The sequence below is a fragment of the Aotus nancymaae genome, unplaced genomic scaffold (assembly GCF_030222135.1).
Source record: "Aotus nancymaae isolate 86718 unplaced genomic scaffold, 86718_ANA_hifiasm-v0.15.2.pri h1tg000032l_0, whole genome shotgun sequence".
Classification (NCBI taxonomy): Eukaryota; Metazoa; Chordata; class Mammalia; order Primates; family Aotidae; genus Aotus; species Aotus nancymaae.
In genome coordinates, this window is record NW_026988445.1 from 20,783,455 (window position 1) to 20,800,490 (window position 17,036).

General features: G+C 40.2%; 1 protein-coding gene across 1 annotated transcript in view; it reads right to left on the reverse strand.

Annotated features, from left to right (window-relative positions):
* B3GALNT2 (beta-1,3-N-acetylgalactosaminyltransferase 2) overlaps positions 1–17,036 on the reverse strand; it is a 61,658-nt gene that overhangs the window by 24,396 nt on the left and 20,226 nt on the right. Inside the window, exons 4-5 of the mRNA XM_021677354.2 lie at positions 16,657–16,850; positions 10,941–11,036 (exon numbers count right to left, since the gene is read on the reverse strand). Of these exons, the coding sequence (XP_021533029.1) occupies positions 10,941–11,036; positions 16,657–16,850 (290 nt within the window). The remainder of the gene's footprint in view (positions 1–10,940; positions 11,037–16,656; positions 16,851–17,036) is intronic.

Genomic DNA, 17,036 nt, shown 5'->3' on the forward strand with positions numbered 1-17,036 from the left:
AAAATTTTCACCCCACAGCTCTGGCATACCATTGTTAACATTTACATTGACCATTTTTTTCCATGCACATGTAAAAAACCAATTACAAGGAGTATACGCACAATTTTGCATGCTGCTGTTTGCCATTTCCCATTGTATCAAAAGCATTTCCATATGATGTTGCAGCTGTCACAACCATTCTTCCTGATGTGTGTAACATCCCAATGAGCAGATGCATCCTGATTTACTCAAACATTTTCCCCATTTGGTTGCTACTAAATGTCTACTAAAATATCTACTAAGTATCTACTAAATTAATGTAGACATATTTTGGTGTAAATGTTTATTTATCCGTAACATTTTGTTTTTTACTTAAATTCCCAGAGGTGAAGTTACTGGGAAAAGAAAGAGGTATTTTTTGTGGATTTTGGTAAACACTGTCAACTGCTTTTTGAAAGCAATTTTTACTAATTTATAGGGTTGTCAGCAATTTATGAGGATGACAATTGCACTGTACTTTCCCTTGTATGGGATATTGGTAAAAGAAAAGTTCAGGGCCTGGCCCGTGGCTCATGCCTGCAACCCCAGCACTTTGGGAGGCTGAAGCAGGCAGATGATGAGGTCAGGAGTTTGAGACTAGCTTGGCCAACATGGTGAAACCCTGTCCCTAAAAATAAAAAAAAAATTAGCCGGGTATGGTGACACACGCCTGAAGTCCCAGCTACTCAGGAGGCTGAGACAGGAGAATTGCTTGAACCCAGGAGGCGGAGGTTGCGGTGAGCCAAGATCGCGCCATTGCACTCCAGCCTGGGTAACAAGAGCGAAACTCCGTCTCAAAAAATAATAATAATAAATAAATAAATAAAATAAAAAATAAAAAATTAGCCAGGCATGGAGGTGCACCCCTGTAATCCTAGCTACTCACTCAGGAGGCTAAGGCAGGAGATCTCCTCCCAAGGGGAGATGGAGGTTGCAGTGAGCTGAGATCACACCTTCCAGCCTGGGTGACAGGGCAAGTTTCTGTCTCAAAAAACAAAAAAGTTTAAAAAAGTTTAACCTACTATAGTAGGTGTTTTTTTTTTTTTTTTTTTTTTTTTTTTTTTTGAGACAGAGTCTCGCTCTGTCGCCTGGGCTAGAGTGCAGTGATGCAATCTCGGCTTACTGCAACCTCCGCCTCCCAGGCTCAAGCAATTCTCCTGCCTCAGCCTCCTGAGTAGTTGGGATTACAGGTGCCTGCCACTATGCCCAGCTAAGTTTTTGTATTTTTAGTAGAGACAGGGTTTCACCATCTTGGCCAGGCTGGTCTCGAACTCCTGACCTCTTGATTCGCCTGCCTCAGCCTCCCAAAGTGCTGGATTACAGGCATGAGCCACCGCACCAAGCCATATACTAGATTTTTAAAAAATGATTCCTCATTTAGTTGGATTTTTTATTTTTTGACACAAAGCCTTGCGCTGGCACCCAGGCTAGAGTCCAATGGTGCAATCTTGGCTAACTACCACCTTTGCTCCCTGGGTTCAAGCGATTCTCCTGCCTCAGCTTCCTGAGTAGCTGGGATTACAGGCGCTCACCATCACACCAGGTTAAATTTCATATATTTAGTAGAGATGGGGTTTTGCCATGTTGGCCAGGATGGTCTGGAACTCCTGACCTCAAGTGATCTGCCAGCTTTGGCCTCAGCCTCCCAAAGTGCTGGAATTGCAAGCATGAGCCGCCTCACCTGGCATCATTTAGTTGGATTTCTGATTCCTAGTGAAGTTTATGAATTGCATGTTGTCTTCTGAGAAATGCCTTATCATGCTGCTTTGCCATTTGGGCTCTGAGTTTTCTATTTTTCTTATTCAACTATGCAAGCTTTTAATAGAGTAACTATTTTAATCCTGTGCACATTTTATATGCTAAAATAGTTTATCATTTGCTACTTAATGTTATTTTTGAAATTCAGAAGTCCATAAATTTTTCCTTGGCAAATCTGATGAACTTTTCATTTGTGATTATTACTATTCAATTCTGAGCTTAGAGAGCTATGCCGCCCCCGTCCTAAGGTCTGATATACACTGAAATCTTAATGTCTTCTAACTTCTCCATGATCTCATTTTTAATTCTGTGCACACCTGGCTCCTTAGTCCTGCTCGGGTCTCAGGTTCCACAATCTTCTCCTCTGAGAGGCTTTCTCCAGATGTCCTACAGAAGGCTCCAAGTCCCAACTTCTATCACATCAATCTGTTTTATCTTCTTAATACCATTTATCACTCTGGTATTTCTTATTTTCTTATTATTAAACTAACTGCCTCTACTAGAAGACAAGCACCTGGAGCACAGGAAAGAGCTTCTCGGAGCAACCACTAACATCCTCAGCATCTAGCACGGCCTGACATAACTGAAAACTCAAAACGTCTGCTGAATAATGTTGAACTAAAAATCAACTAGAATTGACTATGACATAGAGGATTAAATGCAAGATACAGCTCTAATACTCTAAAAACTTTCATATGTTAAAATTAAGAGATAAAGTACAATAATGTCTCACTTTAGCCAGCATTATAGGGAAACCACACAAAATTAAATTTGTCTGATAAGCTAGGGTAGTTTTGTAAACTTTTTTCCCCTCTATACAGAGTGATATAAACTTTTTCTTTTTTTTTAAAAGAAATAATCCTTTTTTTCTCCACCGAAACAGGTAAAAATATTCCAATAGTCTGGATTCCTCAGGCAATTTATCACTTTCTATTCAGGTAATGTATACTTAATCTTCATTATCTGTGAAACTCCGATGCACTGTGTGGGGCCCTGGGGTTCTCAGAGCAGATCTTGCAGATATACCTTAAAGCAGTGTCATGATTTCCTAATCTTTAAAAGAGAGAAAATGATACCAATTCTCAAAGGACTATTTGGAAGTGATAAAATATACGGTGAAGTGCCTTTGCTTAGTAAAATAGTACCTTTATTATCATCAAAAGGCACACAGAAATTGAACTTCTTCTTTAAAAGATTCCATTTTCGGCGGGGCATGGTGGCTCACGCCTGTAATCCCAGCACTTTGGGAGACTGAAGCAGGCAGATCACGAGGTCAGGAGTTCAAGACCAGTCTGGCCAACATGGTGAAACCCTGTCTCTACTAAAATTACAAAAATTAGCTGGGCATGGTGGCATGTTCCTATAATCCCAGCCACTCGGGAGGCTGAGGCAGGAGAGTTGCTCAAACCAGGACCTGGGAGGCAGAGGTTGCAGTGAGTCAAAATCACGCCACTGCACTCTAGCCTGGGCTACAGAGTGAGACTCAATCTCAAAAAAAAACAAAAAAAGATTCCATTTTCGTATCTTTGAAGGGGCTGGATTGTTTCTATACGTTCCGTAGGTGGCCTTAATTCTCTTTTGAAAGATTTATTTTTTTCTTTTCAATCCTATTTCTTCTGTAGGCCTTAACATTCTCTTAAACTTGAGGTCAAATCTGAAAATTAAATTCCTACATAAGAGGAAACATTTCTTTATTTTTATTTTTATTTTTGGAGACAGTCTCGCTCTGTGGACCAGGCTGGCGTGCAGTGGCACAATCTCGGATCACTGCAACCTCTGCCTCCTGGGTTCAAGCAATTCTCCTGCCTCAGCCTCCCAAGTAGCTGGGACTACAAGCACACGCTGCCACGGCCAGCTAATTTTTTGTATTTTTTTAGTAGAAACAGGGTTTCACCGTGTTGCCCAGGCTGGTCTCAAACTTCTCAGCTCAGGCAATCCGCCTGCCTCATCCTCCCAAAGTGCTGGGATTACAGGTGTGAGCCACTGCACCCAGCCTCGTTTTTGTTTCTTTTCAAGATGAGTCTCACTCTGTTGCCCAGGCTGGAGTGCAGTGATGTGATCTTGGCTCACTGCAACCTCTGCCTCTGGGTTCAAGCAATTCTCCTGCCTCTGCCTCCCGAGCAGTTGGGACTACAGACACATGCCATTGCATCTGGCTAATTTTTGTATTTTTAGTAAAGACAGGGTTTTGCCATGTTGGTCAGGCTGGTCTTGAACTCCTGACCTCTAGTGATCTGCCTGTCTCGGCCTCCTAAAGTACTGGGATTACAGGCATGTGCCACCATGCCCGGCCCCAGAGGAAACAACATTTCTAACAATTGGGAAGAACAGCATGATTGAAGCTTAATTAGTAAAATCAGTATCTTAAGACAATGTATCAAAACATATCAACTGGCCACTATAGGAAGGTTGGGTTAAGAGAAAAATTCTGGCAAGGTAGCAATGTCGAGGTGTAGAAAGATGCAGTAATTGGAAGATAAGCATTTTGGTCACATTCTACCTAGATAAAATAGCACTCTAAAACACCCACTCTTCCACTGTTGTAATCAAGTTCAATGCCCAAATCTAGCACAGTTCAGATTTAGCTTTTTAGGTACCTTGACATACTAGGTAGGAGGTTCCCAGATACGGAACCTGAGCATTGAAATCACTTGAATGAGCCAACAGCATTAAAGATGAATGAATTGACATTTTGGTTTATGCACTGATTTTCTGTGAACTTATACATGAATGTGTAATTTCTCAGAGATGATGAATCTGATCATCTCTAAGTGAACTGGAAGGTCAGTGTTAGGACCTTGCTAAGTCCCAGACCCTTTGATGACACAGTTTGGATACACAGCCCCTCCAAATCTCATTTGAAATGTGACCCCCAGTGCTAGAGGTAGGGCCTAGTGGGAGGTGTTTGAGTGATGGGAGCTGATCCCTCAGGAATGGTTTGGCTCCTCCCCTACAGTAATGAGTGAGTTCTTGTTCTATGCGTTTATGAGAGCTGGTTGTTTAAAAGAGCCTGGCATCTCTCTCTTGTTCCCTCTCTCGCCTTGTGACACTGCTTACTCCCCTTCGCCTTCCACCATGAGTGGAAGCTTCCTGAGGCCCTCACCAGAAACATGCTGATGCCATCTTTCTTTTCTTTTTTTCAAGATGGAGTCTTGCTCTGTGGCCCAGGCTGGAGTGCAGTGGCACAATCTCTTCTCACTGCAACCTCCATCTCCCGGACTCAAGTGATTTTTGTGCCTCAGCCTCCTGAGTAGCTGGGATTATAGGCATGCCCACCACGCCCAGCTAATTTTTGTATTTTTAGTAGAGATGGGGTTTCATCATGTTGGCCAGACTGGTCTTGAACTCCTGACCTGAAGGGATCTGCCCACCTCAGCCTCCCAAAGTGCTGGGATTACAGGCATGAGCCACTGTGTGCAGCTGCCATGCTTCTTGTATAGCCTGCAGACCCATAAGCCAAATAAACCTCTTTTCTCTATAAATTACCTAGCCTCAGGTATTCCTTTGTAGAAACACTAAATGGACTAATATGCTTGACCATGTGAGGCTGCTTTGTGTTAATCATGTCTCTTTCTCCTTGCAACTACCACCTCTTGCCCTTGGTATACTCTATTTTCTTCTAAAACTTTAATAGTGATGAAGTTTAGAAGGACGGATAGTGTATATACTTAGGATAAGGAATTGATAGGACTTGGTGAGTACCTGGATATGAGAGTAAGGATAACTCCCAAGATTCTGGTTTAGGTGACTGAGGAAAACGAGATATGGTTGCCCAAGATTAAAAATACATGAGATGAGAATGGGTGGGATGGAGACACTGTTACCATTAGAAAGCCCACAGAACATTCAAGTGGAGAAGTTCAGCAGGCAGTTCAAAGCATGTCTGGAGTTCACAAGAGATGTGAGGCTGTAATTATAGATTTAACAGCCTTCGGCATACAGGCAGTAATGAATGAAATTGCCTGAGAAGAATGAGTAAAATAGAAGGCTAGGTTGCAAATCCTAATGATTAATATTTGAGAGGAAAGCAAAAAAGGAAATAATGAATCATACCAAAAGTATAGTGACCAGATAAAAATCCTCACCTTGAAACTACAAATCTAGAAAAGATGATGATAAAAAGAGTAATTCTCTGTACTGTCTATTCAATTGACAAGACATGTGACATGCTACTTCACAGTGGGTCCTTCCTGGCACTCAACTCCATTCTGTCTGTGATTAGGCCATGATACAAGAATGTCAACAATATTGAATAATTGAGTAATTACCAGAACAATTCCCTAGTCCCCCCTAAATGATCTTGACTTATTCGCGGAACTTACATAACCTATCAGCTGTTTTGTTACTAAGCAAGGAAGGAGCTGTATCTTCCGCCTGTCTCCTGTACCTGTTTCTGCTCCACAACACAGTTTAATTTCTATTCCTCATCTCTGCTCTCCTACTTTTTTATCTGATGTAAGGCAGTTATGAAGCCAGGTATCTCTTAAGATGCAAAACAACTTGCTTATGGCAATTCCCTGCTAAGATCATAAAAAGCAAAATAAAAGGAAAAAAGCAAGGTACAGGTTGGAAAAATGAGATATCATGTATTATCTCTCCCATAATATAAGCCAAGTGGTCTGTAACTCATTTCATGTATTAATTCTTTTGCATAAAACTTCTAATTTCTCATCTAGACAACAAAGTAGCTTAAATATACACAGTACTTCTGTGCCTATAAACATTAACAACTTCTTGTGGATTACAGAAATTACTATGTCTAAAGAATTTCAACCTTCATAAAAAATAAGGATATAAGCTGGGTGCAGCAGCTTACGCCTGTAATCTCAGAACTTTGGGAGGCCAAGGCGGGTGAATCACCTAAGGTCAGGAGTTCGAAACCAGCTTAGCCAACGTGGTGAAACCTGTCTCTATTAAAAATACAAAAGACAGGTGTGGAGGCGGGCACCTGTAATCCCAGCTATTCCGGAGGCTAAGGCAGGAGAATCGTTTGAACCCAGGAGGTGGAGGTTGCCGGGAGCTGAGACTGTGCCACTGCTCTCCAGCCTGGGCAACAGGAGTAAAACTCTGACTTAAAAAAGGATATAAGTGTCCATAATGCTCCATAATGCTAACAATAATGTCACTAGTGACTCAGATGAACAAAAATAGTCTGCTTTTTACTGAAATTAGTTTCAGGTTCCAAATGTAGTATTAAGGAAAACATAAAATTGGAGACATAAATATTTTAAGAGAAACACACAGTAGTCTTCACTTAAACTTATGACGCCCACTGAGGGTTATGCTTTAGTGAACTACACAATGAAAACCTTACAGGCAATCTGCTTACTGGACAAGCTATCCTGCTGACATGTGATTCCAGGCAATCTCCAAGTGTGGAGGAATAAGATGATGAACTTCCTCTCTCAAATGGAATACACTACCTGTTTTTCTTCTATTACTCTTTGTTGATATGCCAGCAAACCATCACTATCATTTTTCCGAGTGAATAAACCCAATCACCCTTGATGCAGCAAAGAAGAGTATTTAAAATTAAACATATTTTCAACAAAAATAGAATTTTGTACAACAAGAGAGAATTTTTTTAATTGCTAAAAGTTTATTTTTTCTATTATATAAAGCTAATATATATTTATTATGGAACACTTAGAAGATAGATATACAAAAAGAAGAAAATAAAAATCATCCATAATCTTAGCTCTTCCCAGGTGTAGCCACCTGGGAGGTTAAAAAAAAGCAAGCAATTAAATAATTGCTTGCTTTTCTGTGTGTGTGGTTGTTTTTGTTGTTTTAATAGGGGCTGGGTTTCACCAAGTTGCGCAGGCTGGTCTCAAATTCCTGGGCTCAATGATTTGCCTGCCTTGGCCTCCCAAAGTGCAGGGAGGACAGGCCTGAGCCACCACACCTAGCCTGCTTGTTTTTTAAAAAATATATATATATACAAAATTAACAAAAGTAATAAAATCAAAAGTCTATTTAGCTTAAACCTTGAAGGGAAATAAAAAGCACAAGGCTATAGTCATTAAAACTCTTAATAACTAGACCTGGTGTGGTGGCTCAAGCCTATAATCCCAGACCTTTGGGAGGTGAGAGGATTGCTTGATGCTAAGAGTTCGAGACCAGCCTGGCAACATAGTGACACACTAAAAAATTTAGGCCGGGCGCGGTGGCTCACGCCTATAATCCCAGCACTTTGGGACGCCAAGTCAGGTGGATGACCTGGGGTCAGGAGTTTGAGACCAGCCTGGCCAACTGGTGAAACCTCATCTCTACTAAAAACACAAAAATTAGCCAAGTATGGTGGCATACGCCTGCAATCCCAGCTACTTGGGAGGCTGGGGCAGGAGAATCACTTAAACCTGGGAAGCAGAGGTTGCAGTGAGCTGACAGAGCAAAACTCCATCTCAAAAAAAAAAAAAGAAAGAAAAAAAGAAAGAAAAACTTTAGCTTGGCATGGTGGCAGGTGCCTGTAGTGCCAACCAGCTATTCAGGAGGTTGAGGTAGGAGGATCAACTAAGCCCAGGAGGTTGAAGCTCCAGTGAGCTACATGATCATGCCACTAGACTTCTGCCTGAGCAGCAGAGCCAGACCCTGTCTCAAAAATAAAAACCCCTCTCCCCCAACACAATTTTTATTTTGAAAAACTTCAAACCTATAGAATAGTTCAAATTACCATTCAAATCACCCAGACTCATCAGTTGTTCACATTTTGCCACATTTGCCTTTTCTCTCTCTACACACATACTTTTCGATTGTTGGATCACTTGAAAATAAAATGCAGATATCATGACCTTTTAACTTTACATATTTCAGCATGTATTTCCCAAGAACAAGGACATTCTAAGCGAAGGTAATGTTTTTATGAACTAATCAAATTTTGCAATTCTTTCTATAAGGCTGACCAAGATAATGGAGCAGACTCCATAAAATTGCAATTAGCTTGAAGTATTAAAGTTTATTTTCTTCTTCTTTGCCCCACTTCATGTGACTTTCCTCTGGAATACAGTTTCTCAACCTCAGCACCAATGACATTTTGGGCCAGATAATTCTTTGCTGGTGGAGGGGGGCGGGGGGGAGCGTCCTGTGGCTGCAAGATGTTTAATAGAGTCCTGTCCCTTTATCAACTAGATGCCAGTATCACCCCACATCCAGTTTTAACAACTGAAAGTGTCTCCATCACTGCTCTGCGGAGGGCAAATTGCCCCTGGTGAAAAAAATACTGCTCTTAAAGAATAGGGCCCCCCAATCCAGATGAGGAGTAGCAATGATAATGATAGAATCTATTGATTTACTGAATGTGTACCATGTGGCAGCATGTTCTAAGCAGTGCACATGTGTTAAATCATTTACCCCTCAGAATAACCATCTGAAATGGGTGGTGTAGCACTTTGATCTTACGATCTTACAGAGGAGGAAATAGACATGGTGAGGTTAAGTACCTTATGTGAATGAACAAACCAAAGGAATGGCTTCCTGCAAAAACTGAGATCCAACACTATGTAGCTTGGATATGAACCACTATTCTTAAAGTAAAAGATAACTTTCATGGTACATACTGCACTTAAAAAGGAAAAAAGTTCATATGTGAAATTAAAAAGAATAAAAGGACATAGGGAAACAGGCACTCTCATATATTGCTAATAATTGTTCACACTGATACAAATTGCTAAACTTCCCTCCAGGAAGGAATCATGTGACTTAAAAATGTGTATGCCCTTTGACCCAACAATTCATCCTAAGAAAATAACCAGTTATACACATAAAACAGAGGTGCAGTGATATTTACTACAGTCTTTTCATAACACCAAAAAATTGGAACTATATCAATACCCAAATACAGAGTTAAATGACAATACTTTCATACAATGTCATTCTACAGAGCCATTAAAAATAATGCGCATATGATATCAAAAGATGTTGATATGTTTAAGTAAATTATAAAGTAGGATGAATGACATAATCCTAGTAACTATATACACACAGAAGCAAAAATGTTAAACATGATTATTTCCAAATGACGAGATTCTAGTAGTCTTGTTTTCCTTTAGCTTATCTGCATTTTTTTTTCCATCCCCCGTTTTAGCTTGGCTTTTATTCAAAAGTTTTATTTTTTATTTTTTGACTTCTCTTGAGGAGGAGGCTACCCCATAGGCAGTATGCTGAGAGTAGCGTATTCAAAAGTTTTTAAAATGGAAGTTCATATACAGATGAAAAGGAGATCCCTTTGACATTGGCAGAATTAACATACAGTTTCAACTATGTGTACTCAATTCCAGAGATCCATAGTATGTTATAAAAATGTGTGGTTACCACTGTTGAACAAATTGTGAATAGCACCCCACAGACTATGTAGGAAAAAGTTTCTTGGTTAGTCACTAGGGCCGGTCAATTGTCTAGACTACATCTTAACTCAGTTGTGATGATGTGGGATGAATTCTATAGGTGATCTAAAGTGAGTCCCAGAGATGTCTAGGAAACTGACCCCAATTGTGGTGCCAGAGCACCGAGTTCAGGAATGTACTCAGTCTAGACTAAAAAAGCCTAGAAAGACTGAAGCTGATGGATGAATAATGTCTGATCCTGATTCTGTCCCACTCTGCAACCACACTGTAGTTTAACTCTAGGACTAATGAGTGCACCTGGCAGGTGAGGCATGCTTTAGTGCATATCTACTTAAGACTGGACCCAGAGGTGACAGGTACATTTTCAGGCCATCATCCACAACTATTCGCCCTTTGGAGAAATTTTATTTAACTTGGAAACGTGCTCCACCTCTGAGCTAACTTTTTTTCTTTTCATTCTTTAGATAAGCAAACTGTTTAATTTTACCCAAATGGTTTCTCTGTCTGGTCTTTCCATCAATCCGCACTAACACTATCTTTTGTCGTTAAAACAGTTGTGCAGTTCTCAACTCCACTAAATAAACTACGGCAACGTGCAACGTTTTTCAAAAAGTGGTTTTGGAACCCCTGAGGTATCATGAAGTCCTCAGGAGGTTTGAATGCAGAGTGCTATGTTTTAGCACATCCACAGTTGGGACCTTCATCTCTCACTCTGGAGTGCTGCCTGGCACAACAGAATATCAAGTGCCTGCCCCTGAAAGCACATGCCCACTCCTATGAAGGACTGCATTGGTCCTATAGTCTTTTCATGCCACCCTGTACCTCTGGTAAGATGAACTGTTCCACGGGCTTGTACCACAGCTTGTTCACCTGCACACCACAGCTCGGAGGACTGAAGCGAGCAATGAAGAGGGCCTCCTACAAATTGGGAGAAAAAGACAAGAAAAAGTAACTCATATTATACATTGCATATGCAACAAGTTTTCAAACACCTTTCATCCTGGTTAGCTAAATTCACAATGGCCCTAACCATGGTTACTAACATGGTTCTACTGTGGTTTTGGCATCATTTGGGTTTTCTAGTGCAGTCATAGTTATTAAATAATGACACTTCAGGTAATCAAAGTTGTCACGAAGTTCTCAAATACTAAACATAATCCACATAACCTTAAAAAAAAAACCCACCTTGAAAGAAAAAGTATTAAGGGAAGTGAGGGGTGTTGTTAAATTAAGCCAACATATTACAGTGTCAAAACTCCTTCAAAAAGTTAAGACTGAAAGGAAAGACCACAGATTTCTACTGGAACAAAAGCACTCAGGAAACTCCCTTCAAAAAGAATCTTCAGAAGAAAATATAAACAAAACAAAAAAGGGAATATAAAAGAGGATTGGGGCTAGACATGGTGGCTCATGCCTGTAATCCCAGCACTTTGGGAGGCTGAGGTAGCCAGATCACTTGAGGTCAGGAGTTCCAGAACAGCCTGGCCAACATGTGAAACTCCATCTGTACTAAAAATATAAAAATTAGGCCGGGTGCGGTAGCTCATGCCTATAATTCCAGCACTTTGGGAGGCTGAGGCGGGCTGATCACAAGGTCAGGAAATCAAGACCATCCTGGCCAATATGGTGAAACGTCATCTCTACTAAATATACAAAAATTAGCTAGGCATGGTGGTATGTACCTATAATCCCAGCTACTTGGGAGGCTGAGGCAGGAGAATCGCTTGAACCCTTGAGGCAGAGGTTGCAGTGAGCCAAGATTGCGCCATTGCACTCCAGCCTGGGTGACAACAGTGAAACTCCTTCTCAAAAAAATAATAAAAATAAAAATACAAAAATTAGCTGGGTGTGGCAGCAGGTACCTGCTACTTGGGAGGCTGAAGCAGAAGAATTACTCGAACCTGGGAGGTGGAGGCTACAGTGAGCAGAGATTGCGCCACTGCACTCCAGCCTGGGCCACCAAACCAGATTCCATCTCAAAAAAAAACAACGATATGTCTATGGTTTGCTTGGACCCTCTCATTTCCTCTAGGTAACATTTCCTCATTCTCATGCCTATTCTTATAGACCAACTTACCACAGGGGAATCTTCTGTTAAGCTATTAAAACCATGCAGGGGTTCAAAATTAAGCACATTTCAATAGATTACTGTCTATTTCTTTTATGAACACCAGTTCTTTGCAATGCAGTGTAAGAATATTTTTTGCATTGTGACTACCCATGAACCCATTAGCATCCAACTTAGACTAGTCCTTGCTTGAGGACAAAGATTAACTCCTCCCTGGCTAAAAATATGGCAACTAAAAGTTATATCAACATGATCAAAATATTTTATGTCTGAACCAAGCTACTTGATTGATAACTCACACAGTACAAATAGTTTTGTTTTTTGAGAGAGTCTCACTCTGTCACCTAGACTGGAGTGAGTGGTGCGATCATGGCTCACTGTACTGCAGCCTCAACCTCCTGGGCTCAAGTGATCCTCCCTCCTCAGCCTCCCAAGTAGCTGGCACTACAGGAATATGCCAGCACAACTGCCTATTTTCTTAATTTTTTTTTGTAGAAACGAGGTCTCACTGTGTTTCCTAGGCTAGTCTCAAACTCCTGGGCTGAAGCAATCCACCTGCCTTGGCCTCCCAAAATACTGGGGCGTGAGCCACCGTGCCTGGCTAATAGTTTTTTTAAAACTGTGCCATACAAAGATGATTAAACAATTGTTTCAAAAAAAAATTCAAGATAAATTCTAATTTCTAGATAAGGATAACAGTGATACTCATTGAGTTATTTCAGTTACCTATTTGATCTACAGCATCAATGAAACTATTAACTACAATCATATATGAATTCCTATAGTTGAGTAACAACAAATCTTTTCTCACTATAATCATTATGGCTGGTATCATCAGTAGAAATCCTACTCTTCCCTCTGTGTTGTATTTATGTCTATAAACACATAAACAAACCAGACAGATTATTTAGAGGAAGAACAGGGCAAATTACAAAAAAGAAATTTCATCTCAATTTATTTGTATATTTATTGGTAAGTCTCTACTACTGTATTAATTGCTAATAATCAACATTAATAACACATTTTAAAAAACTGAACAGAGTTCTGCTTCCAGCAATATTAGACCAATTCTCCGATAGGTATAATTATGAACTCTGGATGAATCATAAAAAACAATTATTTAAAGGCACTGGAATTCAAAAAAACAGGTAGAAACTGGAGAAGAAACAGTACTTGGAAGAAGGAAAAGGCTGTAAATATGCTTCTCCTCCCTAGTCCACTTCTTGACTCTGTCTGAGGGTATAACTCTAGGGCAACTAGAAATTTGAATGAAAATCTGTAGTCTTGCTTCTTGAAAAATTAAGAAGACAGAGTTGGGGCAAACACATCAGTCTATAAAATGGGTTGGGGGAACCTCCCAGAAAAGAAAAGATCACAGAGAGAGAGGCATAAATTCTTCATATTAACTCTGCCCATCTGTGGCTGACTCATGAAATATACAATCAAGGCAGAACCCAAGTAGCCCACCTAAGGCCAAAACGTAAACTGAACAGAGATTTTAGCTGCTTTGCATTGCAAGCGAGACAATGTTTAGAGTCTGTGTCCAGCCAATTTAACTGCCTGCTAAAACAAACAAACAAAAAAAATCAATACTCTTTGAGGAATATAATAGGATCTAGAATTCCTACAATGAATTATTTACAGTATCTAGGATGCAAGGCGAAGATAAGGGCCAAGCGTGGTAGTTCACACCTGTAATCCCAGCACTTTGGGAAGTCAAGGCAAGAGGATGCTTGAGGCTAAGACTCTGACACCAGACTGGGCAACATGGTGAGATCTGTCTCTACAAAAAATTTTAAAAGTAGCTGGTTATGGTGGCACACACCTGTAGTCCCAGCTACTCAGGAGGCTGAGCGGGGAGGAGAGCTTGAACCCAGGCGTTCAAGGCTGTAGTAACTGTGAATGTGCCACTGCACTCCAGCCCAGGCAAAAGCGTGAGAGCCTGTCAAACAACAACCAAACCCAAACCAAAAACCCCCCAAAATACTAAACATAAAACAGAAAAATGTCACCCATATTTTAGAGAAAAGATAATCAATAAAGACAGATGCTGAGATGACTTAGAGTAATGATACATAGATTTTAAAGCTGCTAACTATGGTCAAACCTGTAGAGAAAAACATGCTCACACAATGAACACACAGGAAATTTTAGAGAAATAGAAACAGTAAAAAAGAACTAATTGGAAACTGAAGAAGTAAAAAGTGTAATATTTAAAATACATCTAAAATAAAAATTCATTGGATAGGCTTAACTTCAGATTTGAGATGACAGAAGAGTCACTAAACTTGAATACAGATTAACAGAAGTTATCTACATTGAAAAACAGAAAAAACATTGACTAAAATGAACACTCTGTGATCTGTAGGACAATACCAAAAGATCTAACATACACGTAATTAGAATTCCAGGAGGAGCAGAGAGTGAGTGAAGTCAGAAAAGGTTCTGGACATTAATAGCTGAAAATCCCCCAAATTTGGTAAAAGACATACATTTTACAGATACTAGAAATGTTGCAAGCCCTGAATAAAACAGATCAAAAAAAAAAAAAAAGCACACCAGGGCTGGTGCAGTGACTCACGCCTGAAATCCCAGCACTTTGGGAGGCTAAGGAAGGCAGATCACTTGAGGTCAGGAGTTCCAGACCAGCCTGGCCAACATGGCAAAACTCCATCTTCACTAAAAGTACAACAATTAGCCAGGCATGCACCTGTAATCCTAGCTACTTGGGAGGCTGAGTCAGGAAAATTGTTTGAACCTGGGAGGCAGAGGCTGCAGTGAGCCAAGATCATGCCACTACGCTCCATCCTGGGTGACAAAGTGAGACTCTGTCTCAAAAAAAAAAAAAAAAAAATTCACCAATCATATAATATCATGGACAAGTCTCAAAAACATGATGTTGAGTGAAAGCAGCCTTACCCAATAGAGTATTTACTATATGATTTCACTTATATATGAAGTCCCAGAACTACTCTATGGTGAAACAAAAAATCAGAACAGTGGTTGCTTCTGGGAGACGGGGAAGGAACTGACTATGAAGAAATAAGAGGCAATTTTCTAGCGTGATATGCTTCATATCTTTTTTTTTTTGAGACGGAGTTTCGCTCTTGTTACCCAGGCTGGAGTGCAATGGCGCAATCTCGGCTCACCGCAACCTCCGCCTCCTGGGTTCAGGCAATTCTCCTGCCTCAGCCTCCCGAGTAGCTGGGACTACAGGCATGCGCCACCATGCCCAGCTAATTTTCTGTATCTTTAGTAGAGACGGAGTTTCACCATGTTGACCAGGATGGTCTCGATCTCTTGACCTCGTGATCCACCCGCCTCGGCCTCCCAAAGTGCTGGGATTACAGGCGTGAGCCACCGCGCCCGGCGCTTCATATCTTGATAGCCACTCGGGTTATACCAGTTTATACAGTACAATCACCTTAGGTCAGGAGTTTGAGACCAGCCTGGCTAACATGGTAAAACTCTGTCTCTACTAAAAATACAACAATTAGCCAGGCATGGTGGCACCCACTTGTGGTCCCAGCTACTAGAGAGGCTGAGGCAAAAGAATCACTCAAACTCAGGAAGTGGAGGTTGCAGTGAGCCAAGATTGTGCCACTGCACTCAAGCCTGGGTGACAGAGCAAGACTCCATCTCAAAAAAAAAAAAAAAAAAAGGGAATGCACATTTCACTGTATGTAAATTTTAAAAACCATAAACAAATATTAAAGTCTAATTAATGATATGCATGCTGAAGTGTTTAGGTTTGAAGTGTACTGATGACTGCAACTTACTCTGAAATACATTTTAAAAAAACATAGGTTGATGAGTGAATATATATATATGTAATAAACCAAACAGAAAAATGTTAACTATTGTAGATGTATAGTTAGTGGCTATAGGGGTGTTTACTGAATAATTCCTCCAAGTTTTCTGCATGTTAAAAACTAAAAATCAGATCTTTCAAATACAATTCCATGCTACTCCTTCAGATATACTCTGTGAGCAAATCAGATTTCCCCACGTATCAGGAACAGAGAAACCTCAATGGTTTAAACTTTTATTCCCTCTACATCCTTATTACAAAAAAGATGTGAAGCAGCTATTAGCCTTGTATTACGGACTTTTACAGTGGGAAGAAAGAGACAATAATACTCACTTATCCTAACAGTCCTAAACTTTTTATATCCATTACCAACTTTTGAAATTCCCTAGGCTTTAGGGAATTTTAGGTTGGAGATTTCTATTCTATCAACTCCTTCTTTTCTAGATATAGCAACAGCACACTTATTCACAGATAGCCTATCCGCAAACCAGTCTTATATCACATTACAGTGTATTTAGTCAATAGGGGAAGGAAGGGGAAAGTCTCTTAAACCAGAGAGAATTATATAGTCTTCTAATTACTTACTCTATGTCATAAGAAAAAGTTGATGTTTTTGAAAAAGAAAAAAGAGAAAAAAACTTGTACAAAGCAGTGCATACCTCTTGTTCTGCCTGATAAAGTTTGACGGTGATGTTCCTCTGGAAACCCACATTGTTGGCATCATAGAACACTCCAAGACTGGTAATAACGATGGGGTAGAGAACTCGGAAACTCACGCTGACAACTCGATCCTCAGAGAGCCCTGATGAAGTCTCTTCGGACAGACTGAAAGCTTCAATTTCCTGATTCAAAACTAAGTAATGAGAACAGGTTTATATAATTGAACAAATAGAATCCTTTGTTTTACTAGTAGGAAACAGTGAAGTGGACTTAATGCCAAAACCTAGGTAATTATTTGCTATATAATTCACAAATGGCAGGAATTTTTAAAAAATACTTGAGAAACATGGCTGCTTCTATATAAACATCTTTGAAATTG